The sequence below is a fragment of the Aquarana catesbeiana genome, linkage group LG05, assembly GCF_042186555.1.
Source record: "Aquarana catesbeiana isolate 2022-GZ linkage group LG05, ASM4218655v1, whole genome shotgun sequence".
NCBI lineage: Eukaryota > Metazoa > Chordata > Amphibia > Anura > Ranidae > Aquarana > Aquarana catesbeiana.
In genome coordinates this window covers 203,982,722-204,005,489 of record NC_133328.1, presented here as the reverse complement: position 1 = coordinate 204,005,489, position 22,768 = coordinate 203,982,722, and the positions used below count along the sequence as shown (strand labels likewise).

The window sequence follows — 22,768 nt, the reverse complement described above, 5'->3', positions numbered from 1 at the left end:
ATTGTCAGGCAGTACGCATGCTGAAAATGATAAATATATAAGACAGAATGGGTCTACATACAAAACATATATGATATAAATAATTAAGTGGGATAATATAATAGCTTGCAATATACTGGGATAAAATGTGGTAATAAAACGCATATGTATATGCGTTTACACGCATATAAAATGCATACAAACGCACACACATACCAAATGTATTAATATGGAAATTAATACCATAAAAACATGCTGGGATAAAATGTGGTAATAAAAGGCATATGTATATGCGTTTACACGCATATAAAATGCATACAAACGCACACACATACCAAATGTATTAATATGGAAATTAGTACCATAAAAACATGTATATATAAGAGATATAATTTAAAAAAAGGAAACCAAGATAGGCGGAAGTATACTAACAAAGATGAAAGGTGGGTTTATATGATGGTGGAAATTTCTATACCTTCATTCATTCCACCAGGTGAAAGGACATCTAAATGATAAATACAGTAAGTATCTCTAGCGCAGAGTTTTTTGAATCGCTCTGCAGCTGGAAGAGAATTGGGGATTTGTTCAATCACCCAAACATGAAGCCTTTCATGGATTGTTGATGGGCTTGGGGAAAATGTTAAGGCACACTGTGGGCCACCTTTAATGGGTCAATGCCACTTTCGATTGACCTCCTATGCTCCCCAAACCTGATCCTGAGAGCTCGTATAGTGCGGCCTACGTATAGTAGGCCACAAGGGCAGGTAAGTCCATAAACTACAAAGTCTGAGGAGCAGTTGTAGAAGTCCTTCAGTGTATGGGTGACCTTTGTGTTGAATGACTTTTTACCATGTTGTACGTATTGGCACGTTTTTCATAAGGGTTTGCGGCACTGGAACATCCCAATTAGTGGAATGAGTATGAGCTTGTACAAGACAGTGCGTCTGGATCGGATTTTGCTGGGAGCTATTTTTGTTTTTAAATTAGGCGCTCTCCGATATGTTACCCGTGGTCTATCTGGAATGAAAGGTTTTAGGAATGGGTCCTGTAATAGTATGGTCCAATGGTCAGCCAAGATTTTCTCCATTTTCCTGAATTGATGATGAAAGGTGGTAGTGAACCGAACAGTGTGGTTGGGTGGTTCACGCAATTGTTTCGGAGGTTTCCTTTTTAAATAATATTGAAATGCTTGGTCGATGAGAGCTGGGGGATAGTCCTTATCCCTGAATTTTTTAGTGAGTAGAGTACTTTGCTCGACATAATCACATTCTCTTGTGCAGTTCTGTCTGAGTCGACAGAACTGACCCTTAGGGATAGTGTTGATCCATTGCGGGAGATGGCAACTGTTGTAATGCACAAAAGAGTTTCCCGCAGTGGGTTTGACATAATTCTTAGAGATGATGGTGAGGGTAGCTGGATCAAAGCCCAACTCAAGATCAAGGAAAGATAACGTATCAGGGTTAGTAACATAGGTAAAGGATAAACCATATTGGTTGTCATTGCAGTGATCGACAAAATTGTCTATCACATCGGTAGGACCATCCCAGATGATGATGATGTCATCGATGTAACAACCAAAGAAAACAATATTGCGTGCATATGGGTTATTGTGGAGGATATAAAGGTTCTCCCAGTAGCCCATAGCAAGGTTGGCATAGGAGGGCACAACATTTTCCCCATAGCCGTACCCTGTATTTGTACAAAAAAATCCCCATCAAACTGAAAATAGTTGTGTGTTAGACAGAAGGAAGTAGCGTCCAGAATGAACGCTGCCTGGCGCGGGTTGATAAGGGGATCTTTGGCTAGAAAAAAAACTCTAATGCTAGTAGGCCAAAAGAATGGGGGATGGATGTGTACAATGAATTGACATCAAGTGAGAGCCAGACATAAGTCTGCTCCCACTTGTAGGCAGATAGAAGTTCAAGGAGATGTGTCCCATCCCTAACGTAAGACTGTAGCTGTTGGACAGTGAGCTGTAGAAAATGATCGATGTATAAACTCAATCCTGTGGTGACACTGTCCATAGCCGCTACAATTGGTCTACCGGGAGGGTGGTCTAAACTTTTATGAACTTTGGGGAGATGGTAGAAGTAGGGGATTTGGTAGAAGTCTCGAAGGAGAAAAGACTTCTCTAATTTATTGAGAATATTGTTATCTAGTACGACAATTCCCCCACCCCGTCTGCTGATTTGATAACTAAATTATCGGCTTCTATCAAGGATTTAAGGGCTCTGGTCTCTAGCGGTGACAAATTGTTAGTTTTGATGGTACAGGAGGACTGACAAAGCTTTTGAAAGTCTGAGAACACGACTCTATAAAAGCTCTCTATATATGGACCCTTAGCTTGTGACGGATAAAAAAAACGACTTAGGCTTAAAGGGAGTGTGTATGACTGGGGGGGTGGGTGCAGATATCATTGCATCTACATCTGACAATAATCCTCTTCACACTAACAAATACACCCATTCTACTTCTCCTTTTTTATTGTCCAGTCCTCCTCAAACAGCCTCCAGAAAAAGAAAGTTCACCGGAGAGGCTGCAGAGGAGGACGAAATAAAAAATCATCTCAACGTATCCAAAATAAGGAAACAGTGAAGAGTTTCAACTTATCTTCACACCACTTGTCAAATGCAGATATTTCACTCTTGAGTAGAGGCCTTAATTTTGCACCTATCAATAAACCCAACCCATTTCTTCTTTTTAAGGATCTGAACAGGTATGTGTGGAACCTTACCTTGAAGCGTTACTATTATATCAAAGAACAAAAGAACATTCAGGTCAATGCCACTTCTCCCTTATCATCTCCTGCCCTTAGTTCTGCCGGAGATATGGATAACTCACTGTTTGATGCTGAGTTTGCCTATCTTCTTACTCAACACACTGCTACCTCCCCCCCCCCCCGGTCATACACACCCCCTTTAAGCCTAAGTCGTTTTTTTTTATCCAAGCTAAAGGCCCATATATAGAGAGCTTTTATAGAGTCGTGTTCTCAGACTTTCAAAAGCTTTGTCAGTCCTCCAGTACCATCAAAACGAACAATTTGTCACCGCTAGAGACCAGAGCCCTTAAATCCTTGATGGAAGCTGACAATTTAGTTATCAAATCAGCAGACAAGGGTGGTGGAATTGTCGTATAAGATAAGAGTGACTATATATGGAAGAAGCAAGAAGATTGCTATCTGATGCCACTAAATACCAGCCAATCAAGAAAGACCCAACTTCTGAATTTGCCAAAGAGGTACATACCTTAGTGTCCACGGCCTTCCATAACAATATTCTCAATAAATTAGAGAAGTCTTTTCTCCTTCAAGACTTCTACCAAATCCCCTACTTCTACCATCTCCCCAAAGTTCATAAAACTTTAGACCACCCTTCCGGTAGACCAATTGTAGCGGCTATGGACAGTGTCACCACAGGCTTGAGTTTATACATTGATCATTTTCTACAACCCATTGTCCAACAGCTACAGTCTTACGTTAGGGATGGGACACATCTCCTTGAACTTCTGTCTGCCTACAAGTGGGAGCAGACTTATGTCTGGCTCTCACTTGATGTCAATTCATTGTACACATCCATCCCCCATTCTTTTGGCCTACTAGCATTAGAGTTTTTTCTAGCCAAAGATCCCCTTATCAACCTGCGCCAGGCAGCGTTCATTCTGGACGCTACTTCCTTCTGTCTAACACACAACTATTTTCAGTTTGATAGGGATTTTTTTGTACAAATACAGGGTACGGCTATGGGGCAAATTTCGCGCCCTCCTATGCCAACCTTGCTATGGGCTACTGGGAGAACTTTTATATCCTCCACAATAACCCATATGCACGCAATATTGTTTTCTTTGGTCGTTACATCGATTACATCATCATCATCTGGGATGGTCCTACTGATGTGATAGACAATTTTGTCGATCACTGCAATGACAACCAATATGGTTTATCCTTTACCTATGTTACTAACCCTGATACATTATCTTTCCTTGATTTTGAGTTGGGCTTTGATCCAGCTACCCTCACCATCATCTCTAAGAATTATGTCAAACCCACTGCGGGAAACTCTTTTTTGCATTACAACAGTTGCCATCTCCCGCAATGGATCAACACTATCCCTAAGGGTCAGTTCTGTCGACTCAGACAGAACTGCACAAGAGAATGTGATTATGTCGATCAAAGTACTCTACTCACTAAAAAATTCAGGGATAAGGACTATCCCCCAGCTCTCATCGACCAAGCATTTCAATATTATTTAAAAAGGAAACCTCCGAAACAATTGCGTGAACCACCCAACCACACTGTTCGGTTCACTACCACCTTTCATCATCAATTCAGGAAAATGGAGAAAATCTTGGCTGACCATTGGACCATACTATTACAGGACCCATTCCTAAAACCTTTCATTCCAGATAAACCACTGGTAACATATCGGAGAGCACCTAATTTAAAAACGAGCTCCCAGCAAAATCCGATCCAAACGCACTATCTTGGACAAGCCCATACTCATTCCATTAATTGGGATGTTCCAGTGCCGCAAACCCTTATGCAAAACGTGCCAATACGTACAACATGGTAAAAAGTCATTCACCACAAAGGGGGTCATCCATACACTGAAGGACTTCTACAACTGCTCCTCAGACTTTGTAGTTTATGGACTTGCCTGCCCTTGCGGCCTACTATACGAGCTCTCAGGACCAGGTTTGGGGAGCATAGGAGGTCAATCGAAAGTGGCATTGACCCATTAAAGGTGGCCCACAGTGTGCCTAAACATTTTACCCAAGCCCACCAACAATCCACGAAAGGACTTCAAGTTTGGGTGATTGAACAAATCCCCAATTCTCTTCCAGCTGCAGAGCGATTCAAAAAACTCTGCGCTAGAGAAACTTACTGGATTTATCATTTAGATGTCCTTTCACCTGGTGGAATGAATGAAGGTATAGAAATTTCCACCATTATATAAACCCACCTTTCATCTTTGTTAGTATACTTCCGCCTATCTTTGTTTCCTTTTTTAAATTACATCTCTTATATATACATGTTTTTATGGTACTAATATCCATATTAATACATTTGGTATGTGTGTGTGCGTTCGTATGCATTTTATATGCGTGTAAACGCATATACATTGCGTTTTATTACCACATTTTATCCCAGCATATTGCGAGCTATTATATTATCCCACTTAATTATTTATATCATATATGTTTTGTATGTAGACCCATTCTGTCTTATATATTTATAATTTTCAGCATGCGTACTGCCTGCCAATTTATGTACGTCTATGTTTAATAATGTTCTCACTTTATTTATATATCCCTACATATGTTATATAATTTTCATATCCAGCATACAAAATAACAGATTTTATTTTACTACTTTATATATGTCCATTAGTTCATTTAGACTATATATACATATTTTTCTCCCCTACCAGTATTATATATACTCAGTCCGGACCAGCATACTATATCCATATTTTTTATTTGCATATTATAGTATTTACATCTTAATTTGGTTAGTCTACTAATTTCATTATCACTTCCAACCTCCCCCTCATTGCCTCATCCAGCTCCGCCCTTGTGTCTTTTTTCTTTATTTAATCCCTCTCTATGGTATTCAGACTTTGCTGAGGAAGGAGCGCGACTTGCAGAGCATCCAAGTGCGCACGCTCATGAAACGTGTCCATTTTTGATGACGTCGTCTCCCTGCTGCCAGCCATCCAGTGTGTTCCAAGCCTTGTTCTGAGGCCACTCTTCCGCAGCCGGCGTTTACATCATTCAGAAGATCCCCGGTCATCGTACACAGCACGGATCTTGTCATAGGGTGTGGGAACGTCATCTCGACTTTCTGATGCCATGCTTTTCATTTTTATACTACATGTGAGTTGATCTTACGTTGTCTATTAAATTGATTTTTAAAAATCGACTGCACCCAGAGGCGCCTCTCCACTTGTGCTTTTTTACCACTCAATAATTTTACTTACCCTGTGAGGGTATAAATTACTTATATATATTTATGATCACATGCGTTTGTATACGCGCAGTAATTTCAGCATGCTATAATATTAAGTAGCACATTTAGCACACTCTAGCGCAGCGTATTTTTCTTTTGTTCTGTGTATTACATAGTCTTGACCACTGCACTGTATACATATATGTCCTAAACTAAACAAGGTTGGGAGCATGCAGTGCATCAGTTATTTCTCATTTGTTCATTGACAGACACAGCCTTCTTTATTCAGAACGGTAGGGTTATATCATCTCCGCACAAAACCCCTGGCTACACCCACGGGCTGTCCTCCGTCAGTATATAACCCCCTCCCTGCTCTAGGTATTCAGTTTTTTTCTGCCTAGTCAGGAGTAAGGACCTAGTTCCCTGCTGGGATCTCTAGTCCTGGGAATTTTTTTGTTGTTGTTTATTTTCTCTTTTTCCTAGATTTTTTTCCGGTGAGATCTACAAACAACTGCCAGGCTGGGCGATGCGCTGGGCGCTTGATCCAGTGATCACCCCAGTCTGGCCAGCAAGCGCGCGCAGACCACAGCTACGTGCTAGGTCGGCCGCGACATAGCCCCACTGGACAGGGGCTGGCCCTGCGAGTTAAATGTCTCGCGAGGTCGCATATGACCTGGTCTCGGCCTGTGTCGCAGCGTTCCTCATGGCTGACAGCCCGCCCCACTTCGGTGGCGAGGAGGATCTGTCTGGGAGCGTTACCCACGCTTTTTCGCTGGAGAGGTAAGTAAGGGGTCCCCTCCTCTCCTTCCCCGGAGTGGTGTGGATCACGGGTACTCTCTGGGGTGGTTGGTCCCTCCGGGGTTCTCCTCCACCCCCCTCCTCCCTTCCTCCCCCCCTCATCCTGGGTGAGGCCCAGGCTCCCGGCCTAGAGGATTTGGGACATGGTTCTCCTTTTCCACCTTCGGGTTGTTACTGGGGGGGCATCTAGGGTTGGGCCTGGGAGGTGAGTAGCTGCCGTAATTTAGGCTGCAGCTTTGCGGCCTTCCAGCCGGGGGGCTGCTCTCGCGGCTGGCGGCCGAAAATTGGCCTACCACACTCGCTGACGAAAATTTAGGCCGCGTCTTTGCGGCCTACCGCACTCGCGGCTGGCGGACTAAATTTTCGGTCTACCGGCCTGGAGGTCCGAAAGTTTAGGCCACGTCCTACTGACCAGCTGTCCGATCGGGCGGTCCGGTCCCACCGTGGGCCGCGCACTTGCAGCGGGGGGGCAAAATTTAGCCCGCGGCTTTTGTGGCCTATTGGGCCGCGGCTTCTGTGGCTTCCTGGATTGGCGCCCCTGTGAGGGGCCCTGGTCTGTGCCGCTGTAAGGTGCCCCCCGTGAGGGGCCCCGGTATGTGCCCCCTGTGAGGGGCCCCTTGTGAGGAGCCCCGGTCTATTCCCCGTGTGGGGCCCCGGTATGTGCCCCCTGTGAGGGGCCCCGGTCTATGTCCCCGGTATTTTCCCCCCGTGAAGGCCCCCGGTTTTCACCCCCTTCTTCTGCCACTCCTCGGCTACCCCGAGGAGCAATGTCTTTTCTATACAGACCTTGACTGATTTCAGTAGGCATCTATACTATCTGAAGTCTGCTTGAGCCCTTCCAGAACGTCAGATTATCTAAGCCCGAGCTTCAGCTCTGGCCAGCGTGTTTTCTTCTCTTGGACAAACTCCAGAAGTTGCATGCTGCATTTTTTATTTTTCTGTCCGGCAGGTAGGCCCTCTGCAGACCGCGTGTGGGTGTTTGGGTCTGAGAGTTTCTACCTTTTTGAATCGATTCTATTTGCGCAGATCCATACAAGCTCCCTTCAGGGAGATCCTGGCGTGGGACAAAGGCCAGAGGTCTCGGGACAATCGGATTCGGCTGAGTTAGGAAACCAGGGTTCCCTGGTCTGGTGGCTCGCTCTCCGGTTCTTTGGCGGGATAAATCCTTTCTCCCCTTGTATTAAACAGGGTGACCACCAATGCCAGTTGGTTCGGGTAGGATGTCCTAGGACTGAGCTCTGCTCAGGGTCATTGTACGCTGGTGGAATCCGGACTACCAGGTAATATCCTGGAACTTTGAGCGATCAGGCTAAGTCTGGATCATGGACGGATCAACTTCGGGGGCTCCCGGTATGATTCTAGTCGGACAAGGCAACCATTTTGGCTTATGCCCTTCGCCAGGGTGGGTCAAATAGGCTGTGGCGGCCTGGCTGTTGCCAGTATTCCCCGGTGGGCAGGCCCTTTTCCGGTGTATGCATTCCAGGAGTGGAATGCTGACAGTCGGATACCTCAGTTGGCGAGAGTTGGACCACGGATGGGCCCTTCACCAGGCTGTGTTTCTTCGGGTTTGTTCCCGCTGAGACACTCATGAGGTAGTTCTCTTGGTGTCCTGGTTCAACTGGATGGTACCAAGGTTTCTGGTAAGGTCACGGGTTGCTCTGGCAGCTCTGGTGGCCCATGGGGCCAGTGACATTTCCCTATGCCTTTCCTCCTCTCCAGCTTCTGTTGTGGCTTTTACTCAGGATCAGGGCTGCGGGTTATCCCCAGATGGGTCCAGTCGGTCTGGGTACACCGACCGGGTGCGCCTGATCACCGGCGTTCCTTGTTGACTGCCTCTTGGAAAGGATCTATGGTCCCAGGGCTGTTCTTCCATCCTGCCTTAGAGTCACTGGTTTTAACGGCCTGGCTGTGTTGAGCCAGGTGCAACAGTTCCGACACTGTTGATGGCTAGGGAGTCCATCTTAGGAAATTTTCACCTCCGCGTGTGGAGAGCGCATATATCCTGGTGTGAAGCACTGGTCATTCATCCTTGTTCTTTCTAGGTGGCTCCAGTTCCGACCCCCATTTACGGGGGGGGGTTTAGCAGGAACGCGCCTCGAGTACCATCAAGGGCCAGGTGTCAGCCTGGGTGGCCGTCTTCAGCCTCCCCTGGTCTCGCACTCCCTGGTGTGTACCTTTTATTCAAGGGGTTAGACGTCTGTTTCCACTGGTGGGGTTTTTTTCTACCGCCGTGGAATCTGAACTTGCTGTTTTCGGTGTTGTCTCGAAAGGTGGCCTCTTGGTGGCTTTCACCTCTGCTCACAGGGTGTCGTTATCTTCTTGTTCACCTTACCCAGGTTTAGGCGGTGCTTCACCCTTTTCTATAGTTCCGTCCCTGGGTTTCCATTTGAACAAGGACATTGTGTTTCCTTTCTTGTGTCCCTGGCAACACATCCCAAGGAATTTGCCTTATCTGCCCGGGATGTGGTTTGGGGGATTCGGTTGTATTTGCCAGCCACTGAGTCTTTTGGAGGTCAGGCTCTCTGTACTCACGGACAAGAAAGGGGCTGTCTGCTTCTTCTGCGACCTTCTGGATGGATCAGACAGATGTTGACTTTGGGCTATTCTGTCAGAAATCGGGTTCCTGCTCTCCCTGTTACGGCGCATTCTTCTCGGACGTCTAGTGCGTCTTGGGCCTTCTGTCTTCAGCCGTTCGTGGCGCATTTTTCACAAGTTCTATGAAGTGGATGGGTTGGCATCTGCGGGTGCCTTTTTTGGCCGCAAGCTTTTTGCAGGCTGCTGTTAAGAGAGTCTAATCCCTCTTGAAGGGGTACTGTTCAGGTTGGGTTCCAGCTTGTCCTGTATGAAGCTCCTGTTACCTGGTTGGCTTTTGTGTTAACTTTGGGATTTTTTTGCTGTCCCACCCATCATGTTCAGCACTGCTTTGGGACGTCCCTACCTTTCTGAATAAAGACGGCTGTGTCTGTCTATGAACGAATGAGAAAATAGGATTTTTTACTTACCGTAAAATCCGTTTCTCTGAGTTCATTGACAGACACAGCACCCACGCCTCTATGGAGTTTTTTGATACTTCTATTACTGCTTGCCACTAAACTGAATACCTAGAGAAGGGAGGGGGTTATATACTGACGGAGGACAGCCCATGAGTGTAGCAAGGGGTTGTTTTATTGTTCTGCCTAGTCCTACTCCTGCGGAGATGATATAACCCTACCCCTCTAAATAAAGAAGGCTGTGTCTGTCAATGAACTCAGAGAAACGGATTTTACGGTAAGTAAAAAAATCCTATTTTTTTATTTTTTCAAGATGATTTATATTTTTTTCTTTTTTACTGTATAGTAAAAAGTGAAATTTCTACAGTACAGAAAACTAAAACATGTCCTAGCAATGAAGGGTATTACAGACTAGTAGTCAAATGATTATATTATACAGTATTATACAGTATTATTACAGTAGTATATTATATAGTATAGTTGTTTTTAATATATAATTGTTCATTTCAAACAGCTTAATGGTGGGTTTATTTTTTTTTTCTTCAGAAAACATTAGCACTTATAAGTTATTTTTGTACCTGGGTGATCGTTCATAGTTGAATGTAAATAATTTCTATTTTTTTTAATAATGCTAACAAAGTATTTATCCCTTATTTTGTAAGCTCTTCTATTATGTGCAAAATGAAGCTTATGTTTAAGAATTTTGTTCATTTTTTAATCCTTTACTAATTGCACTCATATGAATGAATGTCAGTGTTGTCGAACAGCAAGCTAATCGCAATTTAGATGTTCTGTAACTTGTTTTTGATTGTACGTTTTTAACATGTTGGGAGTATTGAAGGTTCAGTATTTTAGTGAAATGGCTCCCTCTTGTGGCTAGCTTGAAGTAATACATGTCAGCTAATTATATTTGTTTACTTTCATTGTGCATTGAGCTATATTCCCAGCTTCAGGTTTTGATTCTTAATATTTGCCTGGGTGGATGCATTTCTTTATACATAGTTACATAATTGTTTTATGTTAAAAAAGCAGTCCATTGCACTTAACCTCGTTTATGTTAACAGAATCTGATGAAGAAGCTGATGAGAAACAAGACGGTGAAAAGCTTTTGGTGTAAGATTATCAAGGTAAACTGCTGTTATGTTTATTAAAAAACACTGTCTGAGAAAACAGACAGCTCTAGCTATGATCTAATATTCGTATGAAATTAAGTTGCATTTGATAAAATTAGCTTAACCTGAAACTTCTAAGTAAATTTCTCACACACGTTAACTATTAAAGCTATCATAAGAAAATTAACACACATATACAGCAATTCCTCCTACTGATTTCTGAATGGAGTGTGTCTTATTGCCCTATTAAGAGGCCCAGATATTGCAGCGGAGCAGAACTTTAAAACGGAGCTTAGAGTTGCTGACATTTATGGTCTCCTATGGCACTTAGGCAGACTATATTTGAAGGTAATTCTTTTACTTTCTGTGTTTCCAAGATGTCAAAGTATGTGACAGGTTTACTTTAAGCTGGCTGTATAAGCTTACATACAGGAGCTTTATGGTTGTTATTAATTTGTAAATTTTTGATTTTACCATAAATCTTTTTAATTTTAAAAATGTATAAAATATACAGAGCATTAGGGCACAAGAATCATATCTTCAAACATTGCATCAACAACAATCATAATCCAGCAATGCTGTGAGTGAGTAACTGCCCCAAAAATGGCCAGAGCTTCTAGACAAAAACAGTAGTGCAAAATAGCAAACAATACGCACAGGGCATTGAGTTACAATGGTATAATACATCATAGATTGGATCTAGAGTAGTAAAACAATAAAGGTGAAGATCCCTAAGAACTTAGTATATACATATTTTAGTCATAATGGGGCTTTAGATCCTGAAGAAAGAAACATGAATGACGGGTGAGGTGAAATTAGAAAACTGGAATCCTGTTGTCTTCCAACAATAATGCCCATTGGTCATTACATTTGGAAGCTGTGAGATGGCCTTTAGCATATGAGAGTTCCAGCAGGAGATTGAGAACAAATGAAAAACTTAGATTAGGTAGCTGTGTGGTTTTCCATCATCTCCCCGGCTGCTAGCCTGGCAGCAGTGTAGGGTAGGAGTTCTGAATGATTGTATATAATGAGGCCTGGATGCCTACTCCTAAGAGAGCCATGTACAGTGTTAGTCATCGGTGTACGGATTACTGATACGAGAAAAGTGTTGATCACCGCCAAGAACCTGGTGATAATCGGACAGGTCCACCATATGTGGGGTAGAAGTTCCTGGGTGATCAGTTGCACCATAATTTCGCCAAACTATCTGGGAATATGGAGGCGAGCCTGTGGGGAGTATAGTATTACCGGTTAAATATATTTTGCAAGGATTCCCAGTGTGACAGGCCTTTAAAAAATGTGTTGGGCTCTCACAGTTGTAGACCTGTATGAATTGTAAAGCAGATCATTTTTTATTGTTGCTTTTGTCATGTTTTATATTGTGCTTTGTAAATACAAAATGTTAGTTTTGAAAAAGCTAAAGCCTGCTGTCAGCTGACATCGCAGACCTGCTCCAGACTCTGGAGAGATCCTGACAATAAAGTCAGCGCGCTGAGCCAGCTTCTCTCGCCCCATCTCCTTTCCGGCGTGCCATCGAGCACTGGAGGAGCAGAGAGCTGGTGACTGTGACAGTCACTAGTCTCTGCTCAGTGAAGGCTGAGAACTGAGCTATTAAAGGTCATGTGGTTATTTAGTTCTCAGGCTTGGAGTCAGCCGGGACAGCTTGCAGCATTGTACCAATGCTGCAGCAGGTAGGTATGTGTATTTGGTATTTTTTTGGGTTAAAACACACTTCTACTTTAAATATAAATAGTTTAAAAAAACTGCCTGAAGCTTGCAGAAAACGTTGCTAATGCTAAATAAAAACTTGCTGTACATGCTGCTGTTATACGAAGGTTGTGTGTGTAAGGCCTAAAGTGATGTATCTTATAGCAAACCATACACAGTTTACTGAAACCAAATCAGTTCAAGATGCACTTTTAGTAAATAAATGTAAGTGTTTGTTAACCTAAAAAAAAAAAAAAGCCATTTCCCTCCAAGCATGTTATACAGCACAGTGCTTGTGCTGTGTAACTTGGCCCCCTGTATCACATAAAAACTTGGCTGATCCTGCCTGGCAATGCCCTCCCTTCTGTAAACTGATTACAGTTTATCATGGCTGCTGAGCCCTGACACCGTGGTCAGTTTACGTGCCTCCATCAGCCGCTGCCCTGCTCTGTCCTCTCTCTCCCCCCTCCCTGCCTGTCAGCTCTGTTCACTCCATGATCCTCCCCTTCTGGTGCAATCAAATCTATACTATGATCATGCCATCCCCTCTGGTATAAAACGTTATGTGCCCCTGTACCTGTGCTGTATAAAAAAGATGCAGATCATACCACATATCAGAGCGTCTCCTGGCGCTCACGTGACTCCTCCGATCTCTCTCCTCCCCGACTGATGGCGGCGGCAGTGCTTGGCTATGCCCACTATAGCTGTCAGCAGGAGAGAGCCAAGGAGTCACGTGAGCGCCGGAAGCCGCTCTGATATACAGTATAATGGGCTTTTTTTTTTTCCACAGCACAGGCACATGGGCACATAGCACAGGGGCACAGGATGGCATGATCATATTATAGTGGCTCAACAACCACTTTAAGTTGACTCAAAAATATTAAAATATGACTTTTGTTATATTGTTTAGTGATGTGCATTGGTGTATTTGTTTGTTATGTAAAACATGTATGAATAAGTTGTCTCTTTCCTCTCAGGAATATGTTCTTATTGCACGAATGAAATTAGTAAAAGGCAACAGCAATGAATCTTCGTCAGCTCATCTAGCAGACCGCTATATGCAGATGGAAAAAAATGAGATTTAGTCATGCAGCTGATTACACTTCACAGATGCTGCTGAAAGGCAAAATGGCTGCTAAACATGACTCCTTGAACACTGAAGTAGACATGGGCTGTAGGTAGCCATCTTGATCAATGACAACTTTGCTGCATACTTTGACTATTGGCGCTGTAATGACTCTTGCTGCTTTGTGCTGTCATGGTTTTCCTGGAGGAGATAGTTCACTGGAACCGAAGATCAATCTCTCTGCTGGTATCTACTGTCTGATATTCCTGTGCCTTTGTGTTTATTATAATGCTGGCTCCCATGCCAACCTAAAAACAGATTGTTTTGTGACATGCAGCTATGGAATGGTGATTTTTATACTACTTTGTCTATATGTTTACTGCTTGTAAAGCTCAGTTGAGATTTGCATAATGTGAATATTTGGTAGCTATGGTGTCTGCTGCGCTTGGACGTTATTATCAAATGTGATTCACAGATTTTTTTAAAGGTGCAGTGTCCACAAGGGCCTTCCCACTAGCCAAGGCTAAAGACTAGCTTGCATTAGAATTTCCTTCAGTAAACCTCCCTTTACTTAGCTGCTGTATTTATGATGCACTTCTTCATGTGTTCCTCAAACCTATTTACATTTTCTAAGTTCTTCTTCTGATTTTTGGCATATTTTATTTATTGAATTAATGCTTAAACGCACTACCAAGGATTGTTCAAGCATGATTCTCTGATTATTATTCCTGGCCATACACTACTCAAATTTCTCCCAGAGAACTGTTTAAACTGCAATAATTAAGCAGGTTAGGGAGCACAGAGCAACTGACAGTGTAGCGATCAAATAGATCTAGTGTCCTGGAATACACTGAGGAGTACAAATTCAGGTTTTTTTTATTGCTTTTTCTGTGAAAGAGAAATGACTCACTGCGTCTTGACTGCATTCGGTTGGGAGTAAAGGTGGTAGTACCTTACCCTTAAATACCTTTTTGAATAACTCTTATTTCATAATGCAAGTGAGAAGGAAAACGCGCTGACAAAAAAAGGAAGAAGAAAGTGAAAAAAGCCACTAGCAAAAACAGTCAGATATACTGTGCAATACAATTAGAACAAAAATTATGCAGCGCTATTAAAAATAAATCAAATCAGTCCATAAACATAGTGAGCAAATATTGCCAAAAAATGTATTTTAAAAAATGTATAAAAAAAAAATCGTAAATAGATATTGTTCATGAAAACGTGCAAAAATGAAAGTCATAAAAGTATGTGTGATCGAATTCCACCACCAATGTAAGATAAACTTACAGAGTTGCAGGACTCTATTATGGAGTCAAATGCGCTTAGTATGATATATCCTTATAAATCAGGCATCACATATACCTGATCCAGTAACATTAAAACTTCCAAATAATGCAAGTGTGTATCACATATGAAACCATGAGACCATGTGTGGAGGTAGCTAAGTTTGTGTACACAGCAAGACAAGCTTGGCAACAGCACGTACATAGACTCCACCCTACATGTTTCACAACAACTGAAGTCATCGGGGGCATGTGCGATTTTACGTAGTTCATAATGGCCTCTATGGTCAGCGGTTGAGTTGAGCTGCCAACACTAAATAAGGTTAAAGTATACACATCAACATTGTAACATTTTGGCAAAAGATAGCTGATCTTAACTGATCTGATCAGGTCATTGATTAAAACCCCTTTCACTTTGAGGCGCTTTACAGGCATTTTTGCGCTATAAAGCGCCTGTAAACTGCCTCTTTTGCAGCCCCAGTGTGAGAGCCCAAGTGTTTTCACACTGCCCCTGCCCATTGAAATTAATGGGCGCCGATTTCAAAGCGATTTAAAAGCAGCGCTAAGCAGACGCTTTTAACCCCTTCTGGGGGGTTAAAAGCGCGCTGCTATAACAGCGGTAATGCGCCATTAAAACTAGCTGCGCTTTACCGCTAACGCCCGCACCGCCTCCGTTTGAAAGGGGTCTTAAGGTATTTTTATTACCTACCTGGACATCTAAAAAGCTTTGAGTTACATGCATACAATAAGGGAGCATGTTCAAACATGGGCCTCATTTAGTTTCTTGTGCATTAGGTAGTTTTAAAGCAGAACTGGGCAATTTCCAGTCACTATGAAAACAGAAAAAACCTCTGGTGACTGAGTCCAGGGCCATAGATTGGGGGGTACAGGGAGTACTCCTGTAGGCCTGGGTCTCATAATGTCAACAGGGAGGCTTGGGCCCAGCAGGGGCTGCCTGTGGGTTGAGATTCTGTCTCATAAGCTGTATGAAGGCAGGATTCCACACGTGTCACATCTCCACTAGACAGGACTGATACAGGGCCCAGGGACACATGTACTGCATACTGCTTTGGAATCCAACTCGGATGACTGCTCACTCTTAAGACGACTTCTTGTTCCTTTGTTTCAGCATTGTTTGTCAATTTTCATTGATTGTTGGAGGGCCCCCTACTGAACCTGTGCAAAGCCCATCACCCCAAAAGGCTGCAGAGTATCAATCCTCTACCATGTACTCAGCAGGTCTCCACCTAATGCAGGCTGCTCCATTCCTGGAGCTCCCCACAGCCTCTGGCTCTGCACAGCCCAAACCCACAGCACACAGTCCCCACTTGGCTAGGGAATTACCTGCTGCTAGCCATATATGGCCAGAGACCTCTGTCTTCACAACAAACAGGTGCAGGATTAACTCCTGAGAACCCAAACTAGACAGGAAATGTCCGAGCTAACTGATAGCCATTGCCAATGGAGGCTTGTCAGCAGAACTTTGTTCAATAGATTCTAGGAGGATGACGTTTTGTTGGAGGAGTTCCAGGGCTGCACTAGGGTATCTGCTGATCCACAAGTCAAGGAAACACCAGGAGGATACCCCTAGGGAACTCAAGGGTGACCCTAGCTTTTTATCTGACGTGTTTAGGGGAACCTAAGAAATTGGCATGCCCCTAATCTATAGTCTGCTGGGTTTTGGGAGGCCTGACCCCAGCCTATCTGCAAGGTCTAGGGCAGTGGTTCTCAACTCCAGTCCTCAGGACCCACCAACAGGCCAGGTTTGCAAGATAGCTGAAATACATCACAGGTGATATCACTTGCTGCTCAGTGATTGCAGTATTCTAGTCTGCAACTCCCCAAGGTAATACATAAAATCTGGTCTGTTGGTGGGTCCCGAGGACTGGAGTTGAGAACCACTGGTCTAGGGGATCACTAGGATTGGCATGATCCTAGTCTGTAGTCTGCTGGGTCTTGAGAAGGCACCCCAGCCAGGTCCTGTAATACAGTACTCTGATAACGGGCCCCATCATAACAGCAAGGGGGCCCACCAGGGGATGCCTGTGGGCAGTAGTGGAGATCCTGTTGGGTAAGATTTATGGGGTCCCATAATTTTCTAAGACAGCCCTGACTGGGTTATTGAGAGCAATGCCGGTAGGGAGGTGGGTTCTAAATTGCCAGAACTATTGGTAAACCAGCACTACGTGAGGATGTAGCAGTTGATGTAACTGCATTGACAACAGATGTTGCCATTAGGCAGACTGAGCAAACTCATGCCAATGTGTGAAAGACGAAGTGTGACACTGGCTCAGTATTTGTCTTATGGTGCGCCAGCTGTCAATACAGTCACATTAGCTGCTACACTCTCACACGGGGCTATCTTTACCAGATGATAGCCCCGGCATTTTAGCCCTTGCCTCCCACTGGCATTAGCTGCATGGTCATGTTGGGGGGGGGGAACCTGACCAAAGGCACCCTCCCCCTTCTCAAGCTGAAATTTGCCAACTTCAAGAACATGATTTGTCTGCAACTCAATGTTCTAGACATTATCAGGTGCCTATGTTTACCCCAATTACTGCGGCTCAGATTTCCCCTACCCTCCTCTCAAAGTCACTGTCAATTGTCTATTTTTCTAATGTATGTGTGTTATGGTTCATTGTCTGCAAGTGTAATTTTATGAATAGAACCAAATAGAAATTCCTGCAGCAAAAGTGGTTCGCCTATACCAAAAATTATCTGTGCTCTGAAGACCAGGAAATCTTTAAGAATGGTTTAAAAACATTGGCAGATATTCACAAACTGCTTACAATCAGTGTAAATAATCGCATTAGAATACTAGTTTATCAACTTATCTTTTAAAATTGTGAGGAAATTTGTATTCTAATGCATATTTTTGCATTCTGTTTGTTTTCGGTTTCTTTTTCAATTTTTGACTTAGGAAATTAAAATACAACTTTGGGTCACAAATGGAGGGCTGCTAAAGAAAGCCTGCATCCTACCAACTATAACTGTAATAGGGCGTACACACGGTCGGACTTTGTTCGGACATTCCGACAACAAAATCCTAGGATTTTTTCCGACGGATGTTGGCTCAAACTTGTCTTGCATACACACGGTCACACAAAGTTGTCGGAAAATCCGATCGTTCTGAACGCGGTGACGTAAAACACGTACGTCGGGACTATAAACGGGGCAGTGGCCAATAGCTTTCATCTCTTTATTTATTCTGAGCATGCGTGGCACTTTGTCCGTCGGATTTGTGTACACACGATCGGAATTTCCGACAACGGATTTTGTTGTCGGAAAATTTTATCTCCTGCTCTCCAACTTTGTGTGTCGGAAAATCCGATGGAAAATGTCCGATGGAGCCCACACACGGTCGGAATTTCCGACAACACGCTCCGATCGGACATTTTCCATCGGAAAATCCGACCGTGTGTACGGGGCATAAGTGGGCATTTTTTCACAAAAGAAGTCTTCTAAGTGTCAAGTGTCTACAGTACTGTCTATAGATAAGGACAATGTAGCTGAACAAAAAACAATCCCCATCCTCTTCCTTTCAGAGTTTGTTGCCCATTACCTATGTTAGCACATGGAACATTTGAAGAGGTAAGCACTGCTGTGGCACACAGGGGCAAGCAGTTGGAAAAATGCTTTCTTTTTAAAACACGCCCATTTATATTTATGGTCCGACAGCACATTAGATGTCTACCGCAGCCATGCATTTGTGACCAAAAGTATAGTTACCCTTTCAGGAGTCAGTTTACCCAAGGCTGATATTTTGGCAATGGGTAGACCTTAATGGCTTGAGCGTCACTATCTCTTTGCTTCATCTGTTGTAGTTGGAAAAGAGAATGCTAATTGACCCTCTGGATGAAATATTTTTTTGTATCACTGACCCAGAACAAATATGCATATAAGTTCTCAAGAGCCAGTCCACAGATGACCACCAGGCAACTTGTTTTTTCTGAGGAAGAGATAAGAATTAGCAGCCTACATATTTTTTCCAAGACTGATCCCCTTTAATTAAACAATCCTGACAAGAGACTGGTGTTATAAGAAGCCATCCATGGACCTGGAATTTTTCACCTATTTTCTATCCTTTAAATGTCTTTTTAATATAAACGATTGCACACAATACACACCCTCAAGGCGTTTCCTGTACCTACAAACAACATTTTGGGCATTGTTTCATGTGTTTTTTTTTTTTGTTTGTTTTTGTTTTTAAGCAAGCTTAGGACTCCTTAGTAGCAAAAAATCATTAGTGACTATGGAACAATCTTTGGTACAAAACTCTTTTATAAAACAAGTCTGAAAGCCCTTATGTCTGGAGGTAGTTATATTATCCTTGTTACATTTTATGTAATAGTTGCAGCATGAGCCCTGGGGATATAAATACAACTGATAATTCAGCCTGGTAAAACAAGCTTTATAGGTGGACTAGATATTTAAATGTACCAATTACATCTTTACCATATACTACAACTGTTTGGTGAATATGTGTGCTAAAGCATATAAATGAAGTTGTGCAGTTTTTCATAGTTTGTAAAACTCAATGCAATCAAAATTTAAAGAATGTGTTTTAGTATGCTTTGCTGCACATCTCTTTGTACATTTTATGTGTGTATTCCAGGATTCATAAATATCCTACAGTATATAGCGTCCTTTTTTAGTTTAGGAAGTTCCTCTTACTCCGAAAATGTAGATCTTAAAGTCAGCACATAAAATGGTTCCTATTTAAGATGTATATTTATTCTTCAATGTCTCAATTCTGTATATACAGTTATATATTTTAGCATTCAGAGATAGATCTGTTTATAGTTTTAATATAAAGGTCTATGAAGAATGTATAAATGTGATATATAATAATCCCCCCTGCAGATGTTTTACCTTGGAGGCTTGACTTTTGATCTGGGGCTGCCCACTCCCGATTGTATTTTTGCAGTTTCACAGCTAATATATTTAGACATGGTGATACTAGCAATGGTAATGATGTGTTGAGATTAGCCATAGGTGGAATTTCATCTCACCATGTTGAAAATATTCCCAAGGGTTCAAATGTTTCTCGTGAAAGAGGGGTAATTTATGCAAAACAGACCCTCAAGGTTTAATTTTCACATTTAAATAAATAATAATGATACTAACTTTTCCTAATATTTGCAGAATAGATTTCAATTTGCTCTCAATTCGGCACTGTTGTGTTTCAGTCTCTGGCAGTCACTTTTTTTTTTTTACTATATATTAGTCAGGAATTTATGGATTTGGGAGGAATCCCAACATTGTTTGAACCAAAATGCAGTCTGCAGAACAGCCGCTAAGATGCCAATTAAAGACCTTTTACAGTAGATTTCTGCAAGAATGAAAATATGTTTTGCATGTGTCTGTTAACTGACATTTTATTGTTGGATCAGGTTATTTTTGTTTACCTCTTTAGGGATGACTTTTGTTTAACTGTGAACATCTGTTAACAAATGCTATTTAATGTAATTACTATACAGGGATTTTTTTAAAATTTCCTTTGTTTCTGTACTGTACTTGCACTGCATTTCTTACCCTCGTTGCACTGCATTGCAGCCTGCATTTACCATACAAGTGATGTTTTTGATTATTATTGGTTTGAGCTTCAATTAATTTCAATGTAATTTTAATGCTTCCTCCACAGCAACAGCACATACTTCTCTTTCCTTTACTCCCCTGTCAATATGTTCCGCCAGAAGTAAGGGAAGGAAGCCCAATGTAAGACTGGCATTTCTATGTGGAGCTTACACAAAGCTGAGGACTTTTCCCCCTTCCCCATGTGACAGCCCTGGGCCAATTACCAAGCGTCTGGGTTGTCACAACAAAGGAAGGGGAGTGAATCGAATGCTCTTGTATATGTAAAATTACTGGGTGTTTTCTTCTCTTCTGGCAGCTGAACCAACCAAAAGAAGGGTAAGTGGTTCAGGGAAGAGGGGTATTAAAGTGAACCTGTTGCTTTACCCTGCAAAGGCACTGCTTTGCTCTATGGGTTCTTTGACACCAGTGTAGTATATCAATAGGCACTAGATTCCTAACAGATTAGGGCTAATGACATTATTTACGTCAGCAGTGTAAACAAGTCTATATTTTTTTTCAGTGCCTTGCTCCCTGTGGAGTTTTGAAAGTAGTACATCTTTTATGCTCGAACAAACAAATGGTCCACACACTGGTGTGAATAAGCCCTGTTTGTAGTCTTTCTTTTGAATATACTGTACATGTTCATGCCACATGAGATAACTGGTAATCTGTAATTATTGGTACTTTGTAAATATTTGTATATACACAAATCCTTGAGCACTAATTATTGCTTAATAAAAAATGCTTTTAATTTACAGACAAGTCTTCAAAAGTCCTTATTTTTCAATTGTAATTGTTTCATACTTCCAGAAAAAAAAGGTTCATACAGTGAAGGAAAAAAGTATTTGATCCCCTGCTGATTTTGTACGTTTGCCCACTGACAAAGAAATGATCATTCTATAATTTAATGGTAGGTTTATTTTAATGGTGAGAGACAGAATAACAACAAAAAAAATCTGGAAAAAACACATTTCAAAAAAGTTATAAATTGGTTTGCATTTTAATGAGCAAAATAAGTATTTGGCCTCTTCAACAAAACATAACTTGGTACTTGGTGGCAAAAACCCTTGATGACAATCACAGAGGTCAGACGTTTCTTGTAGTTGGCCACCAGGTTTGCACACATCTGAGGAGGGATTTTGTCCCACTCCTCTTTGCAGATCCTCTCCAAGTCATTAAGGTTTTGAGGCTGTTAACTCCAACCTTCAGCTCCCTCCACATATTTTCTGTAGGATTAAGTTCTGGAGATTGACTAGGCCACTCCAGGACCTTAATGTGCTTCTTCTTGAGCCACTCCTTGGCCATGTATTTTGGGTCATTGTCATGCTGGAATACCCATCCACTTTTCAATGCCCTGGCTGAGGGATGGAGGTTCTCACTCAAGATTTGACGGTACATGGCCCCGTCCATCGTCCCTTTGATGCGGTGAAGTTGTCCTGTCCCCTTAGCAGAAAAGCGCACCCAAAGCATAATGTTTCCACCTCCATGTTTGACAGTGGGGATGGTGTTCTTGGGGTCATAGGCAGCATTCCTCCTGCTCCTCCAAACACGGCACATTGAGTTGATGACAAGGAGCTTGATTTTGGTCTCCTCTAACCATAACACATTCACCCAGTTCTCCTTTGAATCATTCAGATGTTCATTAGCAAACTTCAGATGGGCCTGTACATGTGCTTTCTTAAGCAGGGGAACCTTGCTGGCGCTTCAGGATTTCAGTACTTTGCAGTGTAGTGTGTTACTAATTGTTTTCTTGGCTGCCTTGAGATCATTGACAAGAGTTTCCTGTGTAGTTCTGAGCTGATTCCTCATCGTTCTCATGATCATTGAAACTCCACAAGGTGAGATCTTGCATGGAGTCCCAGACCAAGGGAGATTGACGGTTATTTTGTGTTTCTTCAGTTTGCGAATATTCGCACCAACTGTTGTCACCCTCTCACCAAGTTGCTTGGCGATGGTTTTGTAGCCCATTCCAGCCTTGTGTAGGTCTACAATTTTGTCCCTGACATCCTTGGACAGCTCTTTGGTCTTGGCCATGGTGGAGAGATTGGAATCCGATTGCTTCTGTAGACAGGTGTCTTTTATACAGCTAACAAGCTGAGATTAGGAGCACTCCCTTTAAGGCAGTGTTTCTCAAATCCAGTCCTCAAGGTGCACCAACAGGTCACGTTTTCAGGCCTTCCATTATTTTGCACAGATGATTTGATCAGTTTCACTGCCTTAGTAATTACCACAGCCGTTTCATCTGAGCGAAATCCTGAGAACATGACCTGTTGGTGCGTCTTGAGGACTGGAATTGAGAAACGCTGCTCCTA

General features: G+C 42.6%; 1 protein-coding gene across 2 annotated transcripts in view; it reads left to right on the top strand.

The window, feature by feature from the left end:
• The window catches only part of STARD3NL (STARD3 N-terminal like), a 120,477-nt gene extending 99,259 nt beyond the window's left edge, over positions 1 to 21,218 (top strand). For both annotated transcript variants that reach the window (XM_073630495.1, XM_073630494.1), the window contains 2 exons: positions 10,776 to 10,838; positions 13,508 to 21,218. In XM_073630495.1, coding sequence (XP_073486596.1) covers positions 10,776 to 10,828 — 53 coding nt within the window. In that variant the 3' untranslated portion in view covers positions 10,829 to 10,838; positions 13,508 to 21,218. The remainder of the gene's footprint in view (positions 1 to 10,775; positions 10,839 to 13,507) is intronic.
• The last annotated feature ends 1,550 nt before the right edge of the window (positions 21,219 to 22,768 follow it).